Below are 17,755 nucleotides of genomic sequence, written 5' to 3' on the forward strand. Positions count from 1 at the left end.
ATAGGATACGCAAATGGCGTAGGGGGATCTGCGGTATGGAAAAGTCACGGCTGCAAAGTGAGCATTAGACCCTTTCCTGACTGACTCCAAATACCAGCGGGCGGAAAAAAACAGCGTTAGGAGCCTCTAACGCTGGTTTTGACGGCTACCGCCCAACTCTAAATCTAGGCCTTAGTTTCTAAGACTGTTTGGCAATAAATTGCCGGTATACGGATTTCAGGCAGGAATTATGATTTTTCATTGCCTCTAGCTCTAATCTAAACATGCAAAAAATGGCTTGGGGCATGCACACTGCACGTGCTACTTCAGCAAGGATCAGCTCATGCACACTGCACGTGCTACTTCAGCAAGGATCAGCACATGCACACTGCACGTGCTACTTCAGCAAGGATCAGCTCATGCACACTGCACGTGCTACTTCAGCAAGGATCAGCTCATGCACACTGCACATGCTACTTCAGCAAGGATCAGCTCATGCACACTGCACATGCTACTTCAGCAAGGATCAGCACATGCACACTGCACGTGCTACTTCAGCAAGGATCAGCTCATGCACACTGCACGTGCTACTTCAGCTAGGATCAGCTCATGCACACTGCACGTGCTACTTCAGCAAGGATCAGCTCATGCACACTGCACGTGCTACTTCAGCAAGGATCAGCTCATGCACACTGCACGTGCTACTTCAGCAAGGATCAGCACATGCACACTGCACGTGCTACTTCAGCAAGGATCAGCTCATGCACACTGCACGTGCTACTTTAGCAAGTATCAGCTCATGAACACTGCATACAGCTTACCATAGATCTTCATTCACTCATGCTCCATCTCACACTTTGCCAACTTCCTATTTCCAGATGACAAATACTTCTCATGTAGCAATCTCTATTCCTATTGCTCTCTAGACCTGCACTTCCTTTTAACTAATGCCACAAAGGCTTAAATTCCCTAGAGCAGGGATTCTCAACTCTCCCTCCCTCAAGCAGCTCTAACAAGTTAGAGATAAAGGGTTTCTCTTCTTGGGATATTCAGCAGCCATTGTGATTTTTCCACCAGTGCTCAGGTAGAGAAATGGTCGCCCTTTAAAGCTCTTTATGGACAGGAGTTGAGAAACCTGCACTCACAGCAATTTTCAAAGTTTTTCAAATCCACATAAATTCTAACTACAACAATACACAGATCACCCCTGTATGACACCCTGCAAAAGACATGCGACCTGCAAAAAAGACATGCGACCTGCAAAAGACATGCGACCTGCAAAAGACATGCGACCTGCAAAAGACATGCGACCTGCAAAAGACATGCGACCTGCAAAAGACATGCGACCTGCAAAAAGACATGCGACCTGCAAAAAGACATGCTACCTGCAAAAAGACATGCTACCTGCAAAAAGACATGCTACCTGCAAAAGACATGCTACCTGCAAAAGACATGCTATAAGACATGCGACCTGCAAAAGACATGCGACCTGCAAAAGACATGCGACCTGCAAAAGACATGCGACCTGCAAAAGACATGCGACGTGCAAAAGACATGCGACGTGCAAAAGACATGCGACGTGCAAAAGACATGCGACGTGCAAAAGACATGCAACCTGCAAAAGACATGCAACCTGCAAAAGACATGCGACCTGCAAAAGACATGCGACCTGCAAAAGACATGCGACCTGCAAAAGACATGCACTACACATTTTTGTCACAACCCTACTTTTCTTTGCTCAAACTCTCAAAGCTGAACTCCTCCTCAGTAACCATCTATCCTCTAGTTTGTATGCCCTTCTTTGCCCACCCAACCTGCACCTATTGCCTACCTCAAATTCCAAGACTTTGCCAACCAATTAAGCAAAATACACTTAGGTACATACTGTCCTCCAGTCACAATAATAAAATCAACACCTAACAAAAGACTAAAAACACAAGATGAGCCTTAGTACCCCTAAAGCCACAAACACAATCTTGTGTACTGAATACAGACAATGTAGTATCTGCCTTCTTATCATAATCTTCCCTCACTACCTGTATTAGTCAAACAATTGTTTACTCTTATGTTCAATTCCTGCCTAAAATGCACATTTACATCCTCCCTCTTAAAGGAGCACTTAATGCAGTAGAACTGCATATTAACAAGGGCATAATAAAAAGACAATGATTTAACACCTATTGAATTTCAAATAAGCAGTAGATTTTTTTTTTCTACAAAATTTATTTTTTCTCCCATTTTCTGCCCCCTTGTATCATTTGACAGACGTCAGCCAATCACAGACTAGTATATGTATACCCTGTGAGCTTGTGCGCATGCTCAGTAGGATCTTGTTCCCCAGAAAGTGTGTATATAAAGACTATGCAAAATTTGATATTAGAAGTAAATTGGAAAGTGTCTTAAAACTGCATGTTCGGCATCCAGCAGCTAACAGCTACCAATACTTTTACTAAGAGGTTTATATGGACACAGCATTAACCCCAGTCCTAGTATGTAGAGTGAGGTGGCGCAAAAGATGCTATTCCCAATGTGAGTATTGTAATTTTATAAAAAATAGCGGGATATTATACACCCCTCTATCTAAATATTCCTTTTGTAATTAGCACAAGACAAATTTGTATGTATGAAATTGTTAAACAAATTTATTGAAATTTAAGGTAAAACATTAAAATGCAATTAAAATAACTTGACACCGGTGTCGGCTAAATATTCAATAAAACAATCTAAAAGACATTCATATGTGTCTAATGTGTTAAGACATTGAATACATTAAAAGTAACATAAATTGCTATATAAAACGGATATTTTCCTAAATTGTTTCAAAAATACACTTGATATACTAGAGTAGTTTCTAACGTAATTAGGCAGTTTTCTTAATGTCTGATATATGGGTTAGCAATGACAATTAAACCCGTTATACCTTATAGTGTATCTGTTTGATAGCACTATGTCTGTTGGATTATAATTAGAGCTGTCCTGGATTATCCTTCTTACGGTCTGTGACCGTTTGTGTGAGGTAATCAGCCGCTGTGTCTGTATAGACTCCTCAGCGGTTTTAGAATGGTCCGTGTTAACCGCTTGTCAAAGGGTACTTGACTAGACTTGAAATCTTTGTGTTGGTGTCTTAAATACCAAGATAATCGGTACTTGGTGTGATCTCTAGTCGGATACAAGCGTCTTCCCTCAAGGGCTTGGGTGCATAGTTGTGTTGATGGAGTGGTCAGGCATGCACATCTAGCGGCATATATTTAACCGCACTGAACGTATACCACGGAGAAACCCTATAGGAGGAACAGCTGTATTACAACAGACGATCGGTCACTGACCGAAAGGAGAAGATCCATCTAGCGGCATATATTTAACCGCACTGAACATACACCACGGAGGAACCCCACAGGAGGCACAGTGTATTCCAACAGGCGATCGGTCACTGACCGAAAGGAGAAGATAACATAATAGGATCAAACACCACGTTTATATCCGACAAGAGATCACACCAAGTACCGATTATCTTGGCATTTAAGACACCAGCACAAAGATTTCAAGTCTAGTCAAGTACCCTTTGACAAGCGGTTAACACGGACCATTCTAAAACCGCTGAGGAGTCTATACAGACACAGCGGCTGATTACCTCACACAAACGGTCACAGACCGTAAGAAGGATAATCCAGGACAGCTCTAATTATAATCCAACAAACATAGTGCTATCAAACAGATACACTATAAGGTATAACGGGTTTAATTTTCATTGCTAACCCATATATCAGACATTAAGAAAACTGCCTAATTACGTTAGAAACTACTCTAGTATATCAAGTGTATTTTTGAAACAATTTAGGAAAATATCCGTTTTATATAGCAATTTATGTTACTTTTAATGTATTCAATGTCTTAACACATTAGACACATATGAATGTCTTTTAGATTGTTTTATTGAATATTTAGCCGACACCGGTGTCAAGTTATTTTAATTGCATTTTAATGTTTTACCTTAAATTTCAATAAATTTGTTTAACAATTTCATACATACAAATTTGTCTTGTGCTAATTACAAAAGGAATATTCAGATAGAGGGGTGTATAATATCCCGCTATTTTTATAAAATTACAATACTCACATTGGGAATAGCATCTTTTGCGCCACCTCACTCTACATACTATTTCTAAACTATTGGGATAGCAGTTTTAAGGTGAGCAATTATTCCCCACCAATCTCGCAGTCTACTTCATTTCCTAATTTTGATATTATTAACCCCAGTCCTATCTTGAAGGGAAACTACCCATTAAAGGACTAAAATCTTCAGAGCACCATCTTTGCCACCTCCACGTTACAGAGGCAAAGAATGACTGGGGGAGTATGGGAAGTAGGAGGATACTTTAGCTCTGGCTGTGGTATTTTTGCCACCTCCTGGTGGCCAGGTGGTTAATTTCCCAACAGTAATGAATTAAATTGTGGACTGCATGTTCTATCTGAATCAAAAAACTTTATTTTGACTTGAGTGTCCCTTTAAACATGCATTAGTCTCACTCTTACAAAACCTTCATGTAACAACTGCAATGTCTTTTTACTTACAGTTTTCCAAAAACTCCTTGAAATATTTGGGTGCAAATGTTTAACACGTTCCCTCTTATCGAATTATCTTCTCACTTTTCTGCAATCTATATTTTGGCCACAAAACCCTGCAGGATCTACACTCAGAGTAAGACATTGTTTACAGAATGACTTGAATGGACAGTGTGGCCTAGTTTCCATTGATGTGGTAAAATGTGGAAACTGGTGATAAAAAAAACCCCCATCAACCTCCACTAAAGTCTATGGAGATTTTTTATGTTATCACCAGCTTCCAAACTTTACTACCTCAATGGAAACTAGGCCTGTATTGTAAAAATTAGTTTCCCCTTAATGTGTTTCCAATTATTTGTTATACCAGATGCAGAGTTTTAAATGTGTGCAAAATTGATCCTTAAGGATTATTTTTATATATGAAATAGTTAACCGGTTGTTTTAAACGCAACCTATTAAACAAACCTCCTTATCTAATCACTTTTAATGCACTCATATGCTTCTTTATCTTATGTTTGTTTGTATACCAAAGCTCAACAACTAACCAACTGAAAATCAACATTTTATTACTTGTCTTTGCTAGTGCAGTGTATTAGTCTCTGGTTATAAGGCTTAGTCAAAATCATATAGGAGGTAAGTAGGGTACTTATCTTATCCCCTTGTGTCAGTGCAGATAGTTCTCTACGGTTGCAGGTCCTGCAATAAGCCATGCTTTAGTGTTCCTCTTCTGTATCCGTCTGATACTAAAAGTATTAAACAAAATGGAGAAAGAAAAAAAGGGAACAGGAGCGCAAACTCGATTCAAGTGAGTTTATTAAGTTCACATATAAAAAGCGCAAGATCAATATGCACTTACAAAAGACAATGAAACAAATGGCACATAAGGTAAAACAGACAAACAGGAACCAAAGACATCAACCGGATACTTTCACTGAGAGCCCACCAGATGACCTCCGGACCCCAACACCTCTGGTCTGTTTCGAATGAGTAACTGTGTGTCTTTAATTCACACACAGATTTGTAAAACCTCAACGCGTTTCCCCAGTTTTGCAAACAGGCTTTCTCAAGAGGACAGGTCAAATATGCCTGTGTGTGTTACCCATACCCTAATTTAAAGGTGTCAAGAACCAATCAAGTTAGAAGGTGTTGCCAGCAGACACACCCCCCTAAATGATATCACAATTCTAAAAGGGAATTAACCTCTAGTGTTCTGGAATGCCTAAGTAAAACATAGTATCCAAATAAACCCAGTCAAATACTTGTATTTTTTAACTACTAGGGTCACAATTGTGGACTTCCATGAAGTGTCTAGGTACACTATGTTTATTGATCTTTTCTTTAATGTTGTAAATATGTTTGTATAGCCTTCTCTTTATTTTTCTTTTAGTGGGGCCCACATAGGACAGGCCACACCCACATTCTAAGAGGTACACTACGAAAGTAGAGTTACAGTCACTTCTAATTTTAATCTCAAATTCCTTTGTTTTACCTTATGTGCCATTTTTTTCATTGTCTTTTGTAAGTGCATATTGATCTTGCGCTTTTTATATGTGATCTTAATAAACTCACTTGAATCGATATTACGCCCCTGTTCCCTTTTTTTCTTTCTACATGTGCATCGGCTGAGAGGAGAAGAACTCAGCATCAGTGGAGCTGCACCTCGGATTCCGCACCGGACACAGAGTGACGTCATCATTCGGCTGCCTTGCGCCCTGATTCAGAGTGTCTGAGGTTTAAGCTGTGAACGGTCTCACCTTTGGGATCAACTATCTTTTTGCAAGTTGGGACTAAACACTAGCCGCATTAGGCTACACTTTATGGTGAGAGACGCTGTTTTACACACAATATATATTGCTTATCATCTCATTTCATTACTGGACTTTTTCAGTGAATTACACACCAGACTGAAACATTAGCTCCTGGTTATTTGTCCAGGAGCCTTTATTCATTTATTTATTTATTCAGTCATTTATTTTATTCATTTGTTTCACCTGCATTTTATTTATTATTCTCACATTATCTTTATTCACTATATCCGGTAGGGGATCTTAGTGCAGAATGTTCTTTTTGGTTTGTGTATTAAACAAAATGGACAACTTCTGCCGACGAAGCCAGACAGGCGAGGGAGCCCTCAAGACTCATCCGCAGGGAATGTCCCAAGTAAACAGTCAGGTCCTCCGTCTCACTGGGCGTGCTGCCCCCCTCGTGGGTTCAGGGACCTCTCTGACGTTAGTAAGTATCGTGCCTACAATAGGCGTTTGATGTGGGGATAGCTGAATGTGGGTAGAACTGAAGGCTTCTAAAAGCTTGAGTGGTATTCCCAGCCGCTTAATCAAGATAAGAGTCCAAAGAAGAAGAAGGAGCAACACAGAAGCCCAAAGCTTGGTGCTAATAAGGTTTATTCAGCTGTGCCAAACATGACAGGGTAGAACATTCAAACAAACGCCTGACGTGTTTCGCTCATGCTCACAAGCGCATCATCAGAGGCTATGAAGTCTATACATTATTCTTAGGTATCCTCATTAAGTCTTGAGAGTTAAATATCATTTATATACAAATGACACCAAATGGTACCTCTCTACAACAGTCCCTTCTCTACTTGCACCTCTTCTCCACTTATGTCTACACAGTTTATTTTCTTGGAGGTGCTTTATGGGCCTAAATCATAACAATTGTAAATACACTTTCCCTATTGTTCCTATTTAATTTACTGCACTGGAGTAACACTGGTCTCTGCTCTCCATCCATCTACCATTTTCACACACATCTCTTGTCAGATGGGTTCAGCTAGGGCCCAATAGTGCATTGCTGCTCACTTTATGTGTTTTTGTCATTTAGCACAAGGTACAAATAAATGTAGACGTTCCAAACCACGACAAGTGCTGTGAGGTACTAGTCATTGGTATGATACTAGGCAGTTGCATGAACACAGGAGCAATAATTTTTTTTTTTTTAAAAAAAGGAGGATTGATGCTTTCAAATAAAGTATATTGTCCCCCCATTTGTACTTTATGGCACAACACTGTGCATACCCCCCCTCCAAGTTTGTTGTAAATGCCTATGCTACTTTCCGTTGCCATGGTGATCACCACTTGGGCATATGACCCCCCTACTTTGAAAGATATGCCTCTTGGCTTTCAAAAGAGGGATCAGGTGCTCATTTTTAGTGCATATATTGAATCATTAGGGTCCCTTATAGAGTTCAGAGCACAGTAAAACTCACCTAGGAGACAGGTTATTGAGGCATCTATGGCAATCACCTGCTACCTAAAGAGTTGGCAGTGCTGGAACACAGTGCTGGAACAACATTAATTGTAACCCAAAGCTGACAAAGAGTAGTGAGTGGGACATAGGGGAACATGAAACTAGCCAAAATCCAGAAACCTGGAGAACAGAAATAATTGTATCTGATGTAATACATATAATCAAAAGCATGAATTGTGTGGCTGTAGGTTAGGAACTCAGGGAGAATAGACCTTGACGTGGTCTATGGTCTATCACCGTTTGGCCAAATGCTGTAATTAACTCTTCCATCTAAATGAATGAATAACCTTGATTAGTGATACGGTTGGTCACTCCTGTTATTTTATGAGAAAATCATTTAGTATCGGTCTTATTTTTATCATGGATAGACTATTGCAAAACAAAATTCTAACCTTGGACAACAAGAATCGTGAGCTCCCTATTATTATTCCTTTTAAATTGTCAACAATATAGATACTGGATTTCCTATAATGGCTCTTTGGAACCAGTAACAGTCACAAAATATGTGGTATGACAGGGATCTTTCTTAGTCAGGCGGTAGTAAATATTCCAAGGCAATTTAAACTGAGACTGTCTGGATATTCATTTTATGGTATGCTTTGCTATATGAGATATGTATTGTATCCTCACAAAAGCCTGAGAGAGATCACTAATCTTAAATAAGGTAATCCTCTCATTCATACAAAGAGTATTGCGTGTATGTTGAATGCTGGCTTTATGGGGAAGGAGTAGGATCCTTTGATAGCTCTTTATCCCTCCCTCCAGATAATGAGGACTTATGTTCTGTGCTGGACAAGGTCACATTGTATTCCTTAGCACAGGGAAAGGGAAATATGGAGGATGACATGACAACACATTGAGCTTACAAACCTAGATATTAACGACAGATAAGAACCATAGGCCCCAGCAAGTGTCCCCAATATTTCCTAAAAGTATAAACTTATCTAGTTCATAGGATAGCCTTATGCTTATCCCAGGCATTATTAAAGTCCCCAACAGTATTTGTCATTACCACCTATTGTAGAAGTTTATTACATGAATCAATCACCCTTTCTGTAAAGAAGTGCTTCCATAAATTACTCCTGAACCTACTACCCTTCAGCATGAGACCATGACCCCTTGTTCTTAAATTTTTCTCTTTATGAAAAATACTCACAGCCTCAGCTTTACTAAGCCCTTTAATATACTTAAAATTTGCTATTGTATCACCTGTTTCCCTTCTCTTCTCCAAGCTACACATATTTAGGTCATTGAGCGTCTCTTGGTATGTTGTATTTTTTAGATCATGTACCGTTTTGGTAGCCCTCCGTTGAACACATCAGTTTTTTTTATATCCTTCTGTAGATATGGCCTCCAGAACTGCACACAATACTCAAGATGAGGCCTAACTAATCTGTAAAGTGGCATAAGAACCATACTATTTCTGCTGCAAATACCTCTACCAATAAATCCAAGCATTCTGCTGGCCTTACTCGCTGCAGTACTACATTGTTTACTACATTTTACAAGGTTTCCGAGATAGCCATTGTATGAACCCCCAGTGCCCACAGCTGGATTTAAACTATCAACCTTTGGCTGGGAAGGTGGTTGCCCAAACCACAAATGCCCAGCATCACAATGCTGTTAGATAAACACTCTGTGGAGGCACTAAAGTAAAAATATGTTTAAAAAAGTTTAACAATATACATACCAGCTTCACCAGGTCTTGTTCCTTTCTTGGTTTTCCTTTGTTTCTGATTAAAACTCTACAGACATAAACAGAAACATATAGTAAGATATTATATTGCTAAATTTACCAGAAACAAAATGTATCACTTGCATATTTAAAGAAAAAACAAGCAGCTGTGTAATGTATCATACTAAGCACAGTGTATTCATATTAAACGCTTAAAATTCAGATTTGATTAAAGAGATGGTAAATCCAAGCATTTAACAAACATTAGGATTTACCATCACTAAAAATAAAGTAGATTTTAAATGACCAACCATGTAAAAAAGGGTGCTAAACTCACCATTTCACATCAATCTTTTGCACCTTGAGCTATTGGCTATTGGTTCAGAGGTGCAAGGGGCACCCCAATGGTAGAAGATCGATGTGCCGAGGGCGGCCGGAGCCGCTGAATTTAGCGCTGTGTAACAGCACAGAAAGGGTAAGTTTAGCACACTTTTTTACACTGTTGATTAATTAGTCCACTTGATTTTTAGTGATGGTAAATCCTAGCGTTTGTGAAACGCTTGGAATTACCATTACTTTAAGTTTGGAAACTAGTCGTAAAAAACTTAATATGCTTATCTGATCATTTTCTTTTCTTCAGATGTAAAGAGTCCACAGCTGCATTCATTACTTTTGGGAAATAAGAAATTGGCCACCAGGAGGAGGCAAAGACACCCCAGCCAAAGGCTTAAATACTCCTCCCACTTCCCTCATCCCCCAGTCATTCTGCCGAGGAATAAGGAACAGTAGAAGAAATACCAGGGTGAAAAGGTGCCAGAAGAAAATAATAGGCGCCCCCAGAAAAAAACGGGCAGGGAGCTGTGGACTCTTTTCATCTGAAGAAAAGAAAATTATCAGGTAAGCATAATTTATGTTTTTCTTCATAAATGGAAAGAGTCCATAGCTGCATGCATTACTTTTGGGAAAACAATACCCAAGCTATAGAGGACACTGAATGCGCAAACGGGAGGGTACAAAGGCACCCCATTCTGAGGGCACCAGGCCTGAAAAACCCGTACCCAACATTTGGAAAAGAAAAAAGTCCCCAAGGACACTGACCCACAGATAGTCCACAAGCCTTGCTAGAGACCGCAAAAAGAACACAACTGAGCCAGCACGCCTTCAGGAGACACTGTCGCTCAGAAAGCGGTCCTCAACAACACACCCCGTACCAGAGAAGGGGATCAACAAACAAACTCCCCAAAAGGGAAAGAGATGGGGGAACAAGCAAGGATTCCCCGACAACCCAAAAAAGGGTATAACAATTTCCAAAAAGGAAAAAACCAGGAACCAAGACAAACTCACAGAGACCGAAGCCATATGCGAGATCAAGGGGAGGCAACGCCCAGACCCCAGATGTACAGAAACCACAAGGTTAAAACCAGGAATCCGACACAGAGAAGAACTTCTCCTCAAGATAGTGTAACCGCACCCTAAAAGAAGACTGAAGACAAAGTCCTCAAGGAACTCAAAATATTGAAGTCTTCAGAAACCGATATACGTGCAGCAAACCCAGAAGGCAAGCCCCTAGGTCAACACCAGACACTACAGTCATACCAGGATGACTTCAGTAGTAAACTACTTGCAGGCAAGTAAGAGCAGAAGAGGATAGGTCACAAACCCTAACACAGACTGCAGAAAATCCAATAAGCAGTGGACCCAGCTCAGGAGTAACCAAAAATCCACCAGCCTTACTCCATATCCTAAACATAGAGAAGCACAGAAACCTCAAAAAGGCTCACCGTACCACAAGGGCCCAAAGGCAAGCGGAGTCTTGGTAAAAATCTGCCAACACACCGATAAAGTGCAAAGGGTTGCGACTGATTTCAAACTGCAACCTTCATCTTGCTATGCAGCAAAGTAACCCACAGGCCTCTACAACTGTCTGTCAGGTGTGAAGGACAGGGGAACAGAAAAAACCCAAATACGTCCCCAAAAAGAGGGACTCAGCCACACAATCGAACTCAGGTGCCAACCCAAGAACTCGAACAATAGGAAGTCCAAGAGAATCCATAGGAGAGGAACAGCGAAAATGCAATAGAGCCTCAGAAGCCCCAGCACGACACTCCATGACATGCGGACAGGCCGTGCGCTGGGGAAGGCAGGCGTGCGCGGGAGGGCAGGGCGTGCGCTGGGGGGGGCCTGAAAACTGGCTGAGTCAGGGGCCCCAAAATTTCTAGTGGCAACCCTGTCTAGGCCTATAGTTTTTACTCAGGCCTATAGTTTTTGTTGTGGATCTGCCAGATGTCCGAAAGACTTACGATCCTGTGGCTGGTTCGGTGCAATCCAGTTTTTCCAGGGAACACAGGCTATGACCTTCGATACATATACATATATATATATATATATATATATATATATATATATATATATATATATATATATATATATATATATATATAGATCTGCCTTTGTGTATAGAGAATAGATGAGATAAGTAGGTGTTTTTCTGCAGGCTCCAATCATTTAAATGGGTTGTGTGTTCAATGAGCAGTTTCATATACCAAAATTAATTAAATGTAGCAATATCAAATACACGCCCTACTCTGCAGCATGCATTACAAATCATTGGTAAATGGCAACATATAAAAAATGGGAAACCAAAACATAAGATCAATTAAAGGGACATAGGACCCCATAAACAACTTTCTAATTAGTTCTGTTATCAAGTGTGCTTCATTCTCTTGGTATCCTTTGTTGAAGTAGCAGCAATGCACAACTGGGACCTAGCTGAACACATCAGGTGAGCCTGTAACTAGAAACATAGCAGCCTCCTATTAGCAGCTCGATCCCAGTAGTGCAATACTGCTCCCTAAGCCCACCAAAGTATTCTCTTCAACAAAGGATACCAATAGAACCAAGCAAATTTAAAAACAGCATTTTATTGAAGCCAAATTAAAAGTCACATTTAACAGTTAATTACCATTATATATTGTGACTTTTAATTTGGCTAAAATAAAAATGACAGGAGCAGCAAGCCCCCTATATTAAAACAGCGTGTATATGAATTTAAATACCCACTTAGCAAGAGTTTTTGTCACGTAACCATGCCATCACTTATTCTGCATGTGAATACTAAGAATTATACATGTAAGAATATTCTCACATCCACACTACTATTTTACTATTTTATCTGACACCTTCACAATTAGCCATCAATTCATGCTCTGCAGACCTCTCTACTGTTTCCTCTTACACAATAAAGCCAACACAAACATTCCTACACTGCAGCTGGTTTACTGTAGTATTATATAACAGGCACTTCACCTCAGTTCTCTAAATCCCATCATTTATTATATCTATAACCCAAACAGAAAAAAACATAATTTATGCTTACCTGATAAATTTATTTCTCTTGTAGTGTATCGAGTCCACGGATCATCCATTACTTGTGGGATATTCTCCTTCCCAACAGGAAGTTGCAAGAGGATCACCCACAGCAGAGCTGCTATATAGCTCCTCCCCTTACTGCCATATCCAGTCATTCGACCGAAACAAGACGAGAAAGGAGAAACCATAGGGTGCAGTGGTGACTGTAGTTTAATTAAAATTTAGACCTGCCTTAAAGGACCACTGTAAGTAAATATTTTCTATGCCTGTTACTAACTAACTACCCCAAATACGCTTTTTATCAATAGCATTTCATTAACATATCTCTACCGTATATCAGAAATCTTGTCTGCAAATTTAATTGTTTTCCAAACCCACTCCATGGGTATCCTTTGCTCTGTACCAATCCGCTTGCAATACCTAGGTTTCAAAATGGCGCTTTAAACACAAAGTTATTGGTTTAAGTATTTTGAACAAGCAGTGCTGAAAATAGTGGGCAGGATAATGTGTCATCATTGGCGAATAAAAGATATAACTTTTAGAACATTATGAAACTTAGTTTTGGAGAAAATATAGGTCAGTAGGTTTTAATTAATGTTTATTAACTTTAATATGTTAGTTGTTTAGCTTAAAAATTATAACAGAAAGTAATCCTTTAAAAGGACAGGGCGGGCCGTGGACTGGATACACTACAAGAGAAATACATTTATCAGGTAAGCATAAATTGTGTTTTCTCTTGTAAGGTGTATCCAGTCCACGGATCATCCATTACTTGTGGGATACCAATACCAAAGCTAAAGTACACGGATGATGGGAGGGACAAGGCAGGAACTTAAACGGAAGGAACCACTGCCTGTAGAACCTTTCTCCCAAAAACAGCCTCCGAAGAAGCAAAAGTGTCAAATTTGTAAAATTTTGAAAAGGTGTGAAGCGAAGACCAAGTCACAGCCTTGCAAATCTGTTCAACAGAGGCCTCATTTTTAAAGGCCCAGGTGGAAGCCACAGCTCTAGTAGAATGAGCTGTAATCCTTTCAGGGGGCTGCTGTCCAGCAGTCTCATAGGCTAAGCGTATTATGCTCCGAAGCCAAAAGGAGAGAGAGGTTGTCGAAGCTTTTTGACCTCTCCTCTGTCCAGAGTAAACGACAAACAGGGCAGATGTTTGACGAAAATCTTTAGTAGCCTGTAAGTAAAACTTCAAGGCACGGACTACGTCCAGATTATGCAAAAGACGTTCCTTCTTTGAAGAAGGATTAGGACACAATGATGGAACAACAATCTCTTGATTGATATTCCTGTTAGAAACCACCTTAGGTAAAAACCCAGGTTTGGTACGCAGAACTACCTTGTCTGAATGAAAAATCAGATAAGGAGAATCACAATGTAAGGCAGATAACTCAGAGACTCTTCGAGCCGAGGAAATAGCCATCAAAAACAGAACTTTCCAAGATAAAAGTTTAATATCAATGGAATGAAGGGGTTCAAACGGAACTCCCTGAAGAACTTTAAGAACCAAGTTTAAGCTCCACGGGGGAGCAACAGTTTTAAACACAGGCTTAATCCTAACCAAAGCTTGACAAAATGCCTGGACGTCTGGAACTTCTGCCAGACGCTTGTGCAAAAGAATAGACAGAGCAGAGATCTGTCCTTTTAAAGAACTAGCTGATAAGCCTTTGTCCAAACCCTCTTGGAGAAAGGACAATATCCTAGGAATCCTAACCTTACTCCATGAGTAACTCTTGGATTAACACCAATAAAGATATGTACGCCATATCTTATGGTAGATTTTCCTGGTGACAGGCTTCCGAGCCTGTATTAAGGTATCAATGACTGACTCTGAGAAGCCATGCCTTGATAGAATCAAGCGTTCAATCTCCATGCAGTCAGTCTCAGAGAAATTAGATTTTGATGATTGAAAGGACCTTGTATTAGAAGGTCCTGCCTCAGAGGCAGAGTCCATGGTGGAAGAGATGACATGTCCACTAGGTCTGCCTACCAGGTCCTGTGTGGCCATGCAGGTGCTATCAGAATCACCGATGTTCTCTCCTGTTTGATTTTGGCAATCAGTCGAGGGAGCAGAGGAAACGGTGGAAACACATAGGCCAGGTTGAAGAACCAAGGAGCTGCTAGAGCATCTATTAGCGTTGCTCCCGGGTCCCTGGACCTGGATCCGTAACAAGGAAGCTTGGCGTTCTGGCGAGGCGCCATGAGATCCAGTTCTGGTTTGCCCCAACGATGGACCAGTTGAGCAAACACCTCCGGATGGAGTTCCCACTCCCCCGGATGAAAAGTCTGACGACTTAGAAAATTCGCCTCCCAGTTCTCTACGCCTGGGATGTGGATCGCTGACAGGTGGCAAGAGTGAGACTCTGCCCAGCGAATTATCTTTGAGACTTCTAACATCGCTAGGGAACTCCTGGTTCCCCCTTGATGGTTGATGTAAGCCACAGTCGTGATGTTGTCCGACTGAAATCTGATGAACCTCAGTGTTGCTAACTGAGGCCAAGCTAGAAGAGCCTTAAATATTGCTCTTAACTCCAGAATATTTATTGGCTGTCATCTGTTGTTACAATCGTCCAATCTGGCCTGCGAAAGGTCATACCCTTGGACAGATGGACCCGAGAAAGCCACCAGAGAAGAGAATCTCTGGTCTCTTGATCCAGATTTAGTAGAGGGGACAAATCTGAGTAATCCCCATTCCACTGACTTAGCATGCATAATTGCAGCGGTCTGAGATGCAGGCGCGCAAATGGCACTATGTCCATTGCCGCTACCATTAAGCCGATTACTTCCATGCACTGAGCCACTGACGGGCGTGGAATGGAATGAAGGACACGGCAAGCATTTAGAAGCTTTGATAACCTGGACTCCGTCAGGTAAATTTTCATCTCTACAGAATCTATAAAAGTCCCTAGGAAGGAGACTCTTGTGAGTGGTGATAGAGAACTCTTTTCCACGTTCACTTTCCACCCATGCGACCTCAGAAATGCCAGAACTATCTCTGTATGAGACTTGGCAATTTGAAAGCTTGACGCCTGTATCAGGATGTCGTCTAGATACGGAGCCACCGCTATGCCTCGCGGTCTTAGAACCGCCAGAAGTGAGCCCAGAACCTTTGTAAAAATTCTCGGGGTAGTGGCCAACCCGAAGGGAAGAGCTACAAATTGGTAATGCCTAACTAGAAAGGCAAACCTTAGGAACCGATGATGATCTTTGTGAATCGGTATGTGAAGGTAGGCATCCTTTAAGTTCACTGTGGTCATGTACTGACCCTCTTGGATCATGGGTAGGATGGTCCGAATAGTTTCCATTTTGAATGATGGAACTCTGAGGAAATTGTTTAAGATCTTTAGATCCAAGATTGGTCTGAAGGTTCCCTCTTTCTTGGGAACCACAAACAGATTTGAATAAAATCCCTGTCCTTGTTCCGTCCGCGGAACTGGATGGATCACTCCCATTACTAGGAGGTCTTGCACACAGCTTAGGAATGCGTCTTTCTTTATCTGGTTTGCTGATAACCTTGAAAGATGAAATCTCCCTTGTGGAGGAGAAGCTTTGAAGTCCAGAAGATATCCCTGAGATATGATCTCCAACGCCCAGGGATCCTGAACATCTCTTGCCCACGCCTGGGCGAAGAGAGAAAGTCTGCCCCCCACTAGATCCGTTTCCGGATAGGGGGCCGTTCCTTCATGCTGTCTTGGGGGCAGCAGCAGGCTTCCTGGCCTGCTTGCCCTTGTTCCAGGACTGGTTAGGTTTCCAGGCCTGTCAGGAATGAGTAACAGTTCACTCTTGTTTTGAAGCGGAGGAAGTTGATGCTGCTCCTGCCTTGAAATTTCAAAAGGCACGAAAATTAGACTGTTTGGCCTTTGATTTGGCCCTGTCCTGGGGAAGGGTATGACCCTTGCCTCCAGTAATGTCAGCAATAATTTCCTTCAAGCCAGGCCCGAATAAGGTCTGCCCCTTGAAAGGAATGTTGAGTAATTTAGACTTTGAAGTCACGTCAGCTGACCAGGATTTAAGCCATAGCTCCCTACGCGCCTGGATGGCGAATCCGGAATTCTTAGCCGTTAGTTTAGTCAAATGAACAATGGCATCAGAAACAAATGAGTTAGCTAGCTTAAGCGTTCTAAGCTTGTCAATAATTTCCTCCAATGGAGCTGTATGGATGGCCTCTTCCAGGGCCTCAAACCAGAATGCCGCCGCAGCAGTGACAGGCGCAATGCATGCAAGTGGCTGTAAAATAAAACCTTGTTGAATAAACATTTTCTTAAGGTAACCCTCCAATTTTTTATCCATTGGATCTGAAAAAGCACAACTGTCCTCAACCGGGATAGTGGTACGCTTTGCTAAAGTAGAAACTGCTCCCTCCACTTTAGGGACCGTCTGCCATAAGTCCCGTGTAGTGGCATCTATTGGAAACATTTTTCTAAATATAGGAGGTGGGGAAAAGGGCACACCGGGTCTATCCCACTCCTTGCTAATAATTTCTGTAAGCCTTTTAGGTATAGGAAAAACACCGGCACCACATAGTATCTATCCAGCCTACACAATTTCTCTGGAATTGCAACTGTGTTACAGTCATTCAGAGCAGCTAATACCTCCCCAAGCAATACACGGAGGTTCTCAAGCTTAAATTTAAAATTAGAAATCTCTAAATCAGGTTTCCCCGAGTCAGAGATGTCACCCACAGACTGAAGCTCTCCGTCCTCATGTTCTGCATACTGTGACGCAGTATCAGACATGGCTCTAACAGCATTTGCACGCTCTGTATCTCTCCTAACCCCAGAGCTATCGCGCTTGCCTCTTAATTCAGGCAATCTAGATAATACCTCTGCCAGGGTATTATTCATGATTGCAGCCATGTCCTGCAAGGTAATCGCTATGGGCGTCCCTGATGTAATTGGTGCC

The 17,755-nt window shown here is 41.3% G+C and overlaps 1 protein-coding gene across 2 annotated transcripts in view; it reads right to left on the reverse strand.

Moving 5' to 3' along the window:
- EVC2 (EvC ciliary complex subunit 2) overlaps positions 1-17,755 on the reverse strand; it is a 427,809-nt gene that overhangs the window by 389,801 nt on the left and 20,253 nt on the right. For both annotated transcript variants that reach the window (XM_053704149.1, XM_053704148.1), the window contains exon 2: positions 9,497-9,551. In XM_053704149.1, the coding sequence (XP_053560124.1) occupies positions 9,497-9,551 (55 nt within the window). The remainder of the gene's footprint in view (positions 1-9,496; positions 9,552-17,755) is intronic.

Source organism: Bombina bombina, chromosome 2 (assembly GCF_027579735.1).
Source record: "Bombina bombina isolate aBomBom1 chromosome 2, aBomBom1.pri, whole genome shotgun sequence".
Lineage (NCBI taxonomy): Eukaryota > Metazoa > Chordata > Amphibia > Anura > Bombinatoridae > Bombina > Bombina bombina.